Source organism: Camelus bactrianus, chromosome 4 (assembly GCF_048773025.1).
Source record: "Camelus bactrianus isolate YW-2024 breed Bactrian camel chromosome 4, ASM4877302v1, whole genome shotgun sequence".
NCBI lineage: Eukaryota > Metazoa > Chordata > Mammalia > Artiodactyla > Camelidae > Camelus > Camelus bactrianus.
The window spans coordinates 35268687-35282000 of NC_133542.1; the positions used below are offsets into that span (position 1 = coordinate 35268687).

General features: G+C 34.6%; 1 protein-coding gene across 4 annotated transcripts in view; it reads right to left on the reverse strand.

The window, feature by feature from the left end:
- The window catches only part of PTAR1 (protein prenyltransferase alpha subunit repeat containing 1), a 58495-nt gene that overhangs the window by 23911 nt on the left and 21270 nt on the right, over nucleotides 1-13314 (reverse strand). For 3 of the 4 annotated variants that reach the window (XM_074361681.1, XM_074361680.1, XM_074361683.1), the window contains exons 4-5: nucleotides 8909-9013; nucleotides 6841-7054 (exon numbers count right to left, since the gene is read on the reverse strand). In XM_074361681.1, the coding sequence (XP_074217782.1) occupies nucleotides 6841-7054; nucleotides 8909-9013 (319 nt within the window). Of the gene's footprint in view, nucleotides 1-1619; nucleotides 5581-6840; nucleotides 7055-8908; nucleotides 9014-13314 lie in introns of those variants that run through there. The other variant, XM_074361682.1, reaches the window with a different exon arrangement.

A 13314-nucleotide genomic window follows, 5' to 3' on the forward strand; every position in this document is an offset into this window, starting at 1 on the left:
AAGAGACTCCTTATTTGAGTCAAAAGGTAAGCAAAATAGCACCAGATAAACTTCTACCTGAAAAAAACAAAACAAAAACAAAAACTAATCTTAAGGGTTTTTCTGAAGAATTACACTTTTGAGGAATTAACCTGCAGGACATTCAGGCTATAATATAGCAGCTTTTAAATTCTGGTACAGCTTCTTAATATGCATTGAAAAGAATACAAAACTTGTTTAAAAGGAATTTATATAACATGAAAAATCTTTAGATTATTTCTTACTGCATATTTCTACATATAAAAATATAATTTATTGTAATTTTGACTCAAAAAACCCCAGCATATACATTAAAGGTTTTCAACAAAACTAACTTAATTCCTTTAAAATTTTTTCTGAGACTAACAGAAAAATTCACTATATTCTTTTCCCTAGTATGTATGATGTACTAAACTAGAGAAGAAACTTTTAACAGGAATTTGAGGGCATTTTCTTACTAGATAAGAAACTATAGACAATGATTTTTTTAAAAAAAGACAGCAATTACTTTTAAGTGATCTTAAAGATACTGCATAAAAATATGGCTTAAATATAAGGCACTGACAGAGTAAATGACCTTTATGTGATATGCCTTAAATATCATTATTCTCTTCCAACATTCCATATAAAAAATGAATAAATGAATAAATAAATTATAAGAAAGCTATAGAAGCAGGGCTATGAAACAGATAACAGGTTTAAAATGAAAGACTACTGAAAATGCTTGTTCTTATATACATATGCCCTGAGTCCTATAAATTTTTTAATATAACGTTTGTTTTTTTCTTCTGACTATAAAAGTGATACAAAATGATCATTATAGAGAAATGTAAAAATGTAGACCATAAAGAAGAAAAAAAAATCACTCATTATCCTATTTTCCAGCATACAATCAGTCTTTCAGCTTTTCTATGTATGTGTGTGCACAGTTTATTTAACACAAATTTGGGATACTCTTTTATACTGAAATCTTATTCCACTTAAATTATAAATATATTCTCATGTCACTATTATACTACAACATCATTTTTAACTTCTACATAACATTTCATCCTAAAAATGATCACAATTTAACCATTCTCTCATTTTGTTTCCACCTTGCATAAGAAACACTCTTCTGTACATACATATATAAATTTACGTGCATATCCTATTTTTTATTTAGAAGAAATTTCTAGAAGTATACTTACTAGAACAGTGAGAAAAACTTTGTAAAGTTCTTGATATATACTGTTAAAGTGCCCTCCAGAAAGGCTGTATAATTTATATTTCTATTGGAAGTATACCTTAATGTCTGTTTCCTAAATTCCTCACCAATACTTTAATCTTCACTAATTTATTAAGTGGAAAATCATGTTTAATTTGCATTTCCTTAATTATCGCTAAGGCTAAATATTTTTTCCTATTCACTTATCTTTCCTCTATGTCTTTTACAAATTGCCTGTATTGCCTAATTTGCCTCTTTTATGAATTGCTTAACTTACTCTTTGTGATAGCAATTACTGTTCTTATGGGTTTGTAAGAGATCTTTATATATTAAAGGTATTAAGTCTGCATTGTAAATATTTTTCTTAATATATTACTGCAAATGATTTTTTAAATATTTTTTCTTCAGATATGTTTTATTTCATTTAGAGTTCAGTTTTGTATATGAGATTAAAATCCAACAATTAGATTAAAATTGTTAATCTTAGTTAACAATAGTTAACTTAGTTAAAAATAGTTATGATCTAAAAATAGAATAAAATCTAACAATTCTAAAAAGTCAATCTTATCAGCATCACAAACCGAACAAAGGATATGTGAAATGACCTATTTATAATGCATGAAATTTGTAAATATCATGCATTGGGACATGTTTCTGGGCTTTATATACTCTTTCATTATTGTGTCTATTTTTGAGCCAGTACCACAGTTTTAATTACTCTATTTCTATAAACATTTAAATATATGGTTATACACAATGTTTCTCATTTTTCTTTTTTCAACAATTTCCAGCTTTCCTTGCAGCTTTATTATTTAGGATCAATTTTTGAAGTTGAAAAATAAATTCTGATTTTTAGTACAGGTCACAGAGTTACATAGTCATCACTGTTGTCTAATTCCAGTATATTTTCCTTTTTTTATAATTGAAGTAGAGTTGATTTACAATATTAATTTCAGGTGTACAACACAGTGATTCAACATTTTTATAGATCATACTCCCATTTAAAGTTATTATAAAATAGTGGCTGTATTTCCCTGGGCTGCATGGTATATCTTTGTAGCTTATTCACTTTATACATAGTAGTTTGTACCTCCTAATCTCCTACTCCTATCTTGCCCCTCCCCCTTCTCTCGCCCCACTGGCAACCATAGTTTGTTCTCTGTATCTATGAGTATGTTTCTGTTAAATTCATTCGATTGTTTTATTTTTTTAGATTACACATATAAGTGATAACATAGCATCTTCCTGTCTGACTTATTCCATTAAACATAATACCCTCTAAGTCCATCCATGTTGTTGCAAATGGCAGGATTTTATTACTTTTCATGGCTGAGTACTACTCCACTGTGTGTGCATGAATGCGTGCATGTCTATACACACATAAACCACATCTTCTTTATCCATTCATCTATTGATGCACACTTAGATTGTTTTCATATCTTGGCTATTATAAATAATGCTGCTATGAACACTGGGGTACATGCATCTTTTCAAATTAGTGTTTTTGTTTTCTTCATATATATACTGAAGAGTGGAACTGCTGGACTGTATGGTAGTTCTAGTTTTAGTTTTCTGAGGAATCTCAATACTGTTTTCCATTGTGTCTACACCAATTTACATTCTCACTAACAGTGGACTAGGGTAATTTGTAGACTTTTCGATGATAGCCATTCTGAGAGGTGTGAGATGATACCTCACTGTGGTTTTGACTTGCCATTTCTCTGATGATTATACTTTCAAAACATTTTCGTCACCTCCAAAACAACCCTTATTCCCATCTCCTCCAGTCTCTAGCACCTCTAATCTGCTCTGCTGACTCTGAATATCTCATATAAATGGAACACTACTTTCAATCAGCACGATGTTTTCAAGGTTCATCCATGTTATAGTATCCAGCAACTTCATTCCTTGTTCAATGGCTGAATACTCCTCCATTGTATGGATATATCACATTTTGTTTTTCCATTCCTCAGATACTAGACATTTGGGGTACTACTATTTTTGGCTATTATGAATAATGCTGCTATGAACATTCTCATACAAGCTTTGGTATAAATGTATCTTTTCAATTCTTTTGTATATATGCTTAGCAATGGAACTGCAGGGTCATATACGGTGTTTCTATGTTTAATTTTTTGAGGAAATGTCAAACAGTTTTCCCCAGTGGCGGCACCATTTCATATTCCTACCAGCAATGTATAAGGGTTCCAATTTCTCTACATCCTTGTCAACACTTGTTATAGTCTGTCTTTTTAACTTTGTCATTCTAGTTCTGTGAAATGGTATCTCAGTGTGGTTTTGATTTACATTTCCCCAGTGGCTAATGATGTTGAACATCTTTTTATGACTTTATTGGCCATGTGTATATCTTTTTTGGAAATATGATCCTATGTGCTTTTTCAGGTGACACACCATATCAACTTTTAATTAGATAATATAATAAACTTTGTTCAACTGTGATTGTTTCCTTCCATCCCACCCTCAAAAGTGAGACTAGTTTAAAATTTACTTAAATATATGTCCACTGGAACACATAAACATCACAGGGAACAAAAAATAGAAAATTAAAACTTCGTATAATTCCACCCTCTAGCACTATTAAACATTCTTTATTCTCTAACCCTTTTTTCTGAATAGAAAATTAACACATGCTTACAGAAAATACAAGAAAATATGTCAATAACAGCATTGTGTATGTGTGTGTATATGTGTATAAATATCTTTTGAGCACTCATAAGATGCTGGGCCCTGTTCTAAACACATTAAATATCATTCAATGCTAATAATATATTAAAAAAAATATTAGACCTATCTCATATTTATTTAGTTTTATATCCTTAACCTATTGTGAACATTTTTGTTTAAAATAATCTTCCAAAATATAACTTCTAGTAGCAACAAAATATTCCACTTTGTGATGGGCTGTAATGCAGCAATCCCTTGTTATTGGAGGATTAGACTGTTTCCAGTTTTTCACTATTATAAACAGTATTTTCATATATCAAACTTCCATATTTAATATACTAGCCAGTGTTTATTGATCACTAGTAAGGGCACTTGTGATACCCACTTTAGGTGGATTCTCCCATTTAATTTATATCACTTGATGAGGTAGGAATTATTGTCCCCAATTTACAAATGAGGAAACTGAAGGTTAGAGAGGCTAAGAAAACTTTTCAGGGCCACACAGCAAACTGGTGGTAAAGTCAGGATTCAAGTTATGTCTGTATGACCACTGAGTGGAGTCTTTAATCACTAAATCATACTGCATCTCCCATTTTTCCTTCAGGATGAATTCCTAGAAGCAGAACTGCTAGGTTAGGGATAACACATTTTAGGGGGTAAAGTCTGGTAAACGCTGCCATATTGCCCTTTGGTAAGATTATACCAATCCTTACAGTGCTTGTCTTCATACCCTTATCAATGCTGGATATCAGCACTTTAAAAAATCATTTTCAATTTTCTAAGTAAAAAAATACCAGTTCATTTTATATGCATTTTTAAGCTGCTCTAGATAACTGGTACTTTTGTGATAACTTCCTCTAACAGACAAAGCATAGTAGGACATGATCTCCTAGGTGGGCCCAATGGCTTACAAAAACAGAAAAGGGGATTTTGTAAATTCAGCACTCTTCACTAAGAGTGAGAGACACTGGGTGAGGGTGGTGACAGGAAGGGTGCCGAGACTCCCATTGGCAGGGCAGGGCAGGCTGACGTGTATAAGCCTAGCAGTGGGCCAAGGCAGCTGAGTCAACACATCACTGAGTTGTCATCTTTAACATCGGATGGTCTCAAGCAACTGGGAATATCACCTTGGCCTCATGTTTCCGATTTATGGGACTGCCACTTTAAAAGGTCCACCCCAAGGCAGGAAAGGTTCTAAAGATCTCTCAGCACACCTGGACTCTGCCTTTATCCTCAACCTTTCCCTTACCCTTCCCCACCTCCCACAGGCTACCAAGTTGTGGAGCTGAGATGACTGGCTCTAAAGCACTCCATACCCCCACAGCCCACCAGGTACCATGTATTCATTCCTCCAGATTCCTGACAGAGCATCATCCCTCTCTCTAGCAGCTGTTTCCAATGAGTCCAGTTGGGATAAGGAGCCATTTCAGTGCTCCCACTATACCCTGAGATTCCTTCAGTTCCTGCAAATGTCACACTGCTTTGTAATTGTTGGTACCTGTTTCTTCAACTAGATTTTCAATTTGTTGAGAGCAATCTGTTTGTCTTTAGGCCACACCCAGCGTACAGGCTAATATCTGGGAATGATAGGGTTTCAGTATTTCTTCATGAATGAATTGCACTGAGTTGACCAAGCAAACTGGTAGCCAAGTTGCACCTAAACGTTCAATCTATGGGCAACAGAGAAAGGAACTAAAATTTAGTGAGTCCAATACTTTATACACATTAACACAAGTAATTCTCACAATAATCCACTGAGACAGGCAGCAGAGCCCTTATTTCATAGATGAAAACATTAAAGCCTTACTTTCCACACATAGCTAGCAGGGCCAGAATCTGAACCCAGGTCAATGTGATTCTGTCTTTTCTCTTTCCACTCCATTATGTGGCCTCCCTTCCTGAAGCGTGAAGCCACATAAATGGGAGGGAGGGGATGCTCTTTCAGAACTGTTGGCTTAAAATCCCTCAGAGATGAAAACTCTGTTTATTCTGGAAGTATCTCTGACTAGGAAACAGAGAGAGGAGAGGGAACCTGAAGAGAGATGTGGGAAGGAGGAGGTGGTGAATGAAAATTAGAGAATGCTTCTCCATTAATCTGAAAGCATCATGTGAGGCATTCTGATCCCTTGAAATTGTCTCAAGCCTGGGAAGCTTTTAGAAGAGTACTCTAGATTCTTTGGCACTGATACCACATGAAGTGAAGAAAAAAAATAGAGAAGCTGTAGTATGTAAAAAGAAGAGCAAGGATACCTGGTTCTCACTCTGATGAATAATAAATGACACAACTGTGGCTAAGTCTAAGCCATTAAAATTCTCAGGAAACTTCCATCTCCTCATTTCTAAACTAAAAGGATTAGGTTGTGATAGTTCCCAACCTGACTCTGCATCCAAATAACCCTCTGAGCCTGTGAAAAATACTGATCTCTAAATCCTACCCTCATTTTGATTCAGTAGGCCTGGCGTGGGACTTAGGAATCCTCAGATAATTTATAGACTCAGCCAAGTTTGGGAACACCTGGGTGGGATCTTCTCCCTCCCCAGGAGAGGAGACTGTGAACAGCCAGCCAGCCGATTAAGCACATGAAGTCACATAACCAAACCATATACCAAGAAAGAACAATTTCAGTTCTGTAAGGTTTAATAATCTCTTCCTCTTTCAGGACAAAATGAGTTATACTCAGTCTTATTGTTTAAACCTGCTTTGTTCTACCAACGCACTAGCCTAAGAGTGCCAAAACCATGCTGGTGAGAAATGAAAGCTTTTTTTTAAATTGCCAGGGTTCCCCTGGGGGTATCAGCTGTTACAATCCTCTCCAGACTACTGAGCCATTAGTTTCTCTACTTTTCTCCTTTAAAGCTCCTCTGAGAAGGAACTACTATACTACCAGAAGATTTAAAAGGCAGACAGGGACACACAGTAACAGCCCTACCTTGATGTCTAGCTTGGCCAGGTGCTGTAAAACCCAGATGCGATGTGACCAGGCATTGTAGTTGCTTGGGTATCTCCCTGCTGCTTCACCACAGACCTCCATCTCTTCTCGTATTAGTTGCTGTGTCCTTTCTGCAGGAATTATTCCCAAGTTTCCTTTGGTCACAAAGGAAGGCAAGGAGGATCCCTGAATTAGCTGTTGTAGCACCCATCGCCTGTTAAGGTAACATGTTGGAAAGAAATGAGGAAAGAAAATAAAACAGAGAGGAAAACAACCGAGTTTTCTTTGTTCTTAGTTTAACTGCCATTCACAGTCAATGCAAAATAATACCTATTGGTCCAGTTTTCTTTTTTGAGGGGGAGAGGGGATTGTTGTTTTGTTGTTGTGTTTTTAAAGACATAATTTTCACAGCCTGGACGGTGGGGGGCGGGTAGGAGAGAAAGGACAAAGATAAAAAAGAGAAAGATTTCTAAAATGTTAAAATTAATCTGTCAAAAAGAAAATGTCACTAGTTCCAAAATGACAACTCCAAAACTCTATTCGGCTAGGAAATGTGAAGGCACTGGTCTGTTCGTGTGTGTGTTTGGGGCTGGCGGGGAGGAAGGATATTATTTTATAGCTCATAAATACTGCAAGAGAAGCATGGTTCACATCTTTAATTATATATGCATGCCTCGCCCTAAGTATATTTGTTTGCAAACAAGAAGCTGCATTAAGACAACTTTCATGAAGCAAAATGTCTATATTATAGCGTAGAATCTGGAAAGAAACAAATACAATACAATTAGTTAAACCATCAAGGAGGTTTCAAAATATCTTTATCCACAGATGTTCCCCCTGTCTATTTAAGATTTTCATTAGCATACATGTAAATGAAAAGCACTAAAAAAGTGTTTTCTAACCACTTAGTTTTTAGTTTTCACAAATATATTCTTGTACGAAAGCATTCTTTTTACACCGAACATTTCCAACCCAAAGGTTTAAACTCCTCTAAACTGAGTAAGAAATCTCATGTCATTTTCAAATAACAAAAGTTATTTTTAATAACCAAAACTTGCTTTATGAAATATCAGGCAAGCCAATAAATTGATGGATACATATTTAGTAATTCCCTTCCCCTTTCACTACCCCTTTCCTAACCTCTATACACACAATCATATCCCTCTCAGAAGTCTGCTATCCCAATTTCCAGTAAGGGAGAAAATACAACTAACTGTATCATTCGGAAGTAGACCTTCAACGCTAGCCAAAGACAAGATTACAGCTAAGATACCTTGAACTGACTTTAAGATCCTAAAAATGCTCAGGATTTAAGAAAAGTTATAAGTGGCTTAATAAACTGAGAACAGATTTCTTCAGAGAGTCTCCCCACTGACCCCAACCGATAAGCCCACACCATCTCATTTCAGTCAAAACAGAGTAGTTACATGGGATCCAAGAGAAAGATGCTTCCAGACAGCCAGGATTTTGAATAGAGTTCTTATGTGCACTTTGGCTCCCTGCCTCAGGCCTTTAACCCAAAAATATTCTTTGCATTTATGGTCTTGGCAACTTTAGCTCAGCCTACACACTATTCACCTCAGCTGCCCTTATTTGGTTAATTTTAATAACCACAACCATCACCACCACCATCCCTCTTTACCAGGAACACATCTGAATGAATTAAACCCAAGTTTAATAAAACTCAAGTTGCTCACTATAGATGAATATCTAAATGCCATTTCCATGATGGCTTCAGATAGTTAATAATTATAGCTAAAACTTACTGAGTATTTAATATATACCAGGCACTGTAACAGTTTACAAGCATTATCTCATGTAAACTCTACTGTTAACTCTGAGATAAATGTAATTATTATTTGCATTTTACAAATGAGAAAACTAAAGCTTGAAGAAGTTAAATAATTTCCAAAGATCACATAGGTAGCAAGTAATGGCATCTAGAATTAAATGTAGATAATTTGACTTTAGAATTCATACTCTGAACCAGTATGTGACCCTGCTTCACATTCAGTGTTTTTTCATTTTGAATCCTAAGAAAGAAGCCTATGGTGTAAATTAACCACACCTGTGAATCCATGTTTCTGGACTCTTTGGAAACTTAGTTAAGGCCAGTTTCCCCAGATGTAAGTCCTTAATTGGATTTAAAGTGCCAGAGAGGATCAGCTCTTTTCTGTAAAAGAAAAACAGAAAGAACCATTACTTTATCCTTCTGTACAAACATACTGCATGACTATTAATATAACCTCACTGTGAAGCAAATTTCCAAGAATTAAAAAACCCCATAAAACTCTTATGTCACACACAGTAATTAAGAATGTAGTCTCATAATCTTGAAACAACAAATTAAAAACAGGAACAGAAGCTCTGAAATCAACAGTGGAACTTTAGTTAACTATTTGGTAGAAGGCAAATGAGTTTTTTGGCTTGTATTGTTTCCAAAACTTACGAGGCCTCACATCAGTATCCGTACAACAAATCCAGTACTAGTTAAGAATTGCTCTAGCTTCTTAAATAGGACTTGATATGGTCCAGTTCATTCCAAAAACACACATACAACAACAAATACAACAGACTGAGATGTAAGGGGGAAAAAATCATTCAATTGCTACCCTAACAAAATTACTATTTCTATTTTTGGATTTTCCCTTCTACCTTTCCTCATATGCACATATATTTTAACATATAATTTTATATTCTGTTCTTTTACCTTAAGAATTACCCCCATGATTCTATATTATCTTTAAAATGAACATTTTAAATGGTCAGATAGTTTTCATTCAGTAGCTATCCTGTAATTTAACAACCCTTCTCCCCTATAGTTAGACATTTTAGGTTGTTTCCAAGTTTTTGCTGTCCTAAAAGAATTCTGAAACAAAGAGCTTAGTGCTTGTAACCTCTTTTGTTTGCAATATTAATTAGGATAAGTCTCCAAAAGATGATTATCAGGCGAAGTACCTGGATGGCTGATACACTAGACCATTCCTTTTTGAAATATAAACAGAAGTTACAGGGATATGAAGTTTTGTTGTTTTATAACTGTTCAAAGCTTCAGCATAATTATGAATGTCATGCAAGAGATCTCCACCTATTTCTCAGGTAAATATAATTTAGGTTTAGATTTAACTTCTCAGGAAAGCTTTTGATAATAAGTTCTGATATCAGTGACTATACTCCCAATTTTCTATTTATCTATTGTTTTATAATAAAATTAGCTCATTTGCTAGTAGTTATTAAACTTAAAATGTCTTTTGTGTGGTAGGGCTGATCATGCAACTAATTTTAGAAAAGTTAATCTCAAGAAAACCAGAGCCCAGCTCATGCATCTTACCTACATAGATGGATTTAGTTCCTAAATACCACAATACATTTTCTTTCCAACAGCAATGCACTATTTCTAAATTTTTATTTGATAAGGAAAATACTTTCCTTATTAATGAAAATACTAAATAGTGATAATAAATACTTGCATTTTATAATCAATTTTATTTTAGTTCAGTGACTTCACTCTGTAAAATAATTTGAAGTGCTATCAAGGTTTACGGTTGCTTTAAAAAATGCTTTCTTCACTATTTTTGTTTCAATGTTCAGGAAATCTATGTCATTAAAAGAATATTTTAATGCAATAGCCAATTACTTTTGCAGTTCTAGATTCTTTTTCTTCTGCAATCAGTAACATTTTGTTCATACAATAAGTCAGGATATCTGTAGAGTAAAAGAAGGCAAAATATTGCTCTATGTAATTTAAACTACTTTGCAGAGCAGTGTTTCTCAAAGTTGGGTCCCTAACTGCAACATCATCATCATCATTTGGAACTTGTGAGAAATACAGATTCTTAAGCCTCACCCCAGACCCACTGAATCAAAAACCCCAGGGGGGCAAAGCAATGTGTTTTAACAAGCCCTCCAGGGCACACTGGTGTTTAAAAACCACTACTGTAAAGAATTTATTGTACTAAGCCAAACTTCCATTCACTAAATTTAAAACCTCTCCTTATTTACAACCACCTTCCTTTGTTCCCATATATGTCTAGACATAATGGGAAATCAAATTTTCTTCAGAAAAGAGGAAGTCACCTTATAACTGTATCTTTACAAAGTTTCTTAAATTAGGGGCACTATTAATTTTTTAATTTTGAACAACAAAGTAGTATTTGTGAAGACATCTTAGCCTGAAACAACCTCAATTAATGGTACATATGTATGCTTAAAAAGATCACCTGATAGAATCATAAAAAAAGGAAGCAAAATTTTACTGTCAATTTAATAAACTCCTGGGGAGTAGGACCGAACACTGTAGAATCTTGCTATAAACCAGTTTTTAAAAGATCACTTGAAAAAGAAATATGGTAAGTAGTTAAGTTATGGCTATCCGTAAGCTAGAGATCCAATCAAGAAAACCACCTGCTTTAATTTATTCAAGTAAGAATCTAGCCTGAGATAAAATTTCCAGTCACACATGGGTTCAAAAAGTGTTGTATCTGAAACAATGTAAATGTGAGTAAACAAGATGTGCTCTGGAAAACTGTGCTAGATAACTGAAAACACTTCTCCTAATGACAAAGTCAGTGATGTCAATAAGCCATGTGAGGATTTGAATTAAATTGTCTAATAAAATGTGAGTAGGAAAATGAAGAATTTATAAATTATTTCATGTAACAAGTTACTTTAAAGGTGTGTAACTAAACTGAAAAATTAAATATCCTAAGAAACTTGCTTATTTCATGTACATACCTTACAGTTTATATACATCATGATATTAGCCTAAAAAAATCTTTTTTTTTTTTGACTCTTATTAAAGAAATGGAGTATTGTCTCAAATTTGAGGTGGCTTTATTTTCTGGCATATTGAAAAAGCTGGGCTTGTATATTTACCCTGAAAGCCATAGGTGGTCCACTGCTAACAGATGAAGAAGACATGAAGTGAGAGTCATGAAATTCATGTGGAAAAAACCAATTAAGAAAGGACAAGGCATCTGTGCCATTCAGGATAGAGCGGAGGGTGCAAGGAACAGTGCCATGCTATATACCAACCTTGTTATGGGGTAAAATTAGGTGAGCGCTGACTTACTCAAATGTGGGAGAAGGGAGGAGACTGAAAGAAGTTTTAAGAAACAAAAAGTAGACTGAAAAGGAATGAGGTTTCCCATGTAGCAGATTCTTCAAACAATAAAAGTTATTCCTTTAAGTTTTTTGACTCATATTTCACTTACTAACGAAACAGAGTGTATGAAAAACCTCATCACTTTCCCTTGAAGACGCCAGTTCATCACTATGAAAATCAGGTAGTGCTAGAGCTAAAATACACCCACAGGAGCCTCCAGGGGTTACTAAAGTGAGCAGTGTGCTTTCTTCACCTATGTGAGTTCCTGTGCTTTTATATTTCTGCAAAGTTTACCTTATTTTTAAAAGTTTTTATCTCTTATCTCACACTACTGGTTATGGCTTCTCTCTGTGTATATCATATCCATGGCTCAGTCTCCACTGGTCAGCTGAGTACTTGGCATATACTGAATAAACAAATGCCACTTTCCCCCGCCTCAATCTTCAGTTATTCTATCTGAAATAACAATAATGATAATAAAAGTTATCTTCATAAAAACTACCATTTATTGAATACTTCTCCTGAATCAAGTACTGTATTAAGTGATTTACATATATTTTCTACTTTAATTCTCACGACAACATATGTTGAACCATATGAAATTGCTGATACTGAATTTTTTTTTTTGTCTTTTAAAAATAAACCTTTTATTTTAGAATTGTTTTAAATTTACAAAAAAGTTCTTAAGGATAGCACAGAGAATTTCTGTACGCCCTGTACCCAGTTTCTCTTATTTGATATTACTATGGAACATTTGTCACCATTGATGAATCATCATTGATAGATTAGTATGAGAAGTCGATACTTTACTCAGAATTGTTTAGTTTTTACCAAATGTCCTTTTTAAATTCCAGGATCCCCACAGGATATCACATTACATTTGGTTGTTATATCTTTGTAAGCCCCTCTTGGTCCCTCAGATATGCCTTGTTTTTGATGGCCTTCACAGTTTTGAAGAGCACTAATCAGGTATTTCGTATATTTTTCTCATGGTTAGACAAGGGTTATGGGTTTTGAGAGGACCACAAAGGTAAAGTGTCATTTTTACCATATAATAGCAAAGGTGCATAGTATCAGCATGACTTGTCACCTTTGATGTTGACCTTGGATACCTGGCTGAGGCAGTGGAGTTTTCTAGATAAATTATTTGGAATTCTCCCATATGGGAGATTTGTCTATTGTCTCTTGTTTGCTTATTCAAGCATCGATTTATGTTAGCATGGACTTATGGAATCCATTTTTCACCCTGGGGTATAATCCAATACTGTGTTATTTTATTGTCCAAAGTGCTCCAGCTTTGGCTACTGGAAGCCCTTCCTTACTTTCTGGCTCTCTGATGTTTCAGCTAATCTGGGATATTTCCTGGCCTA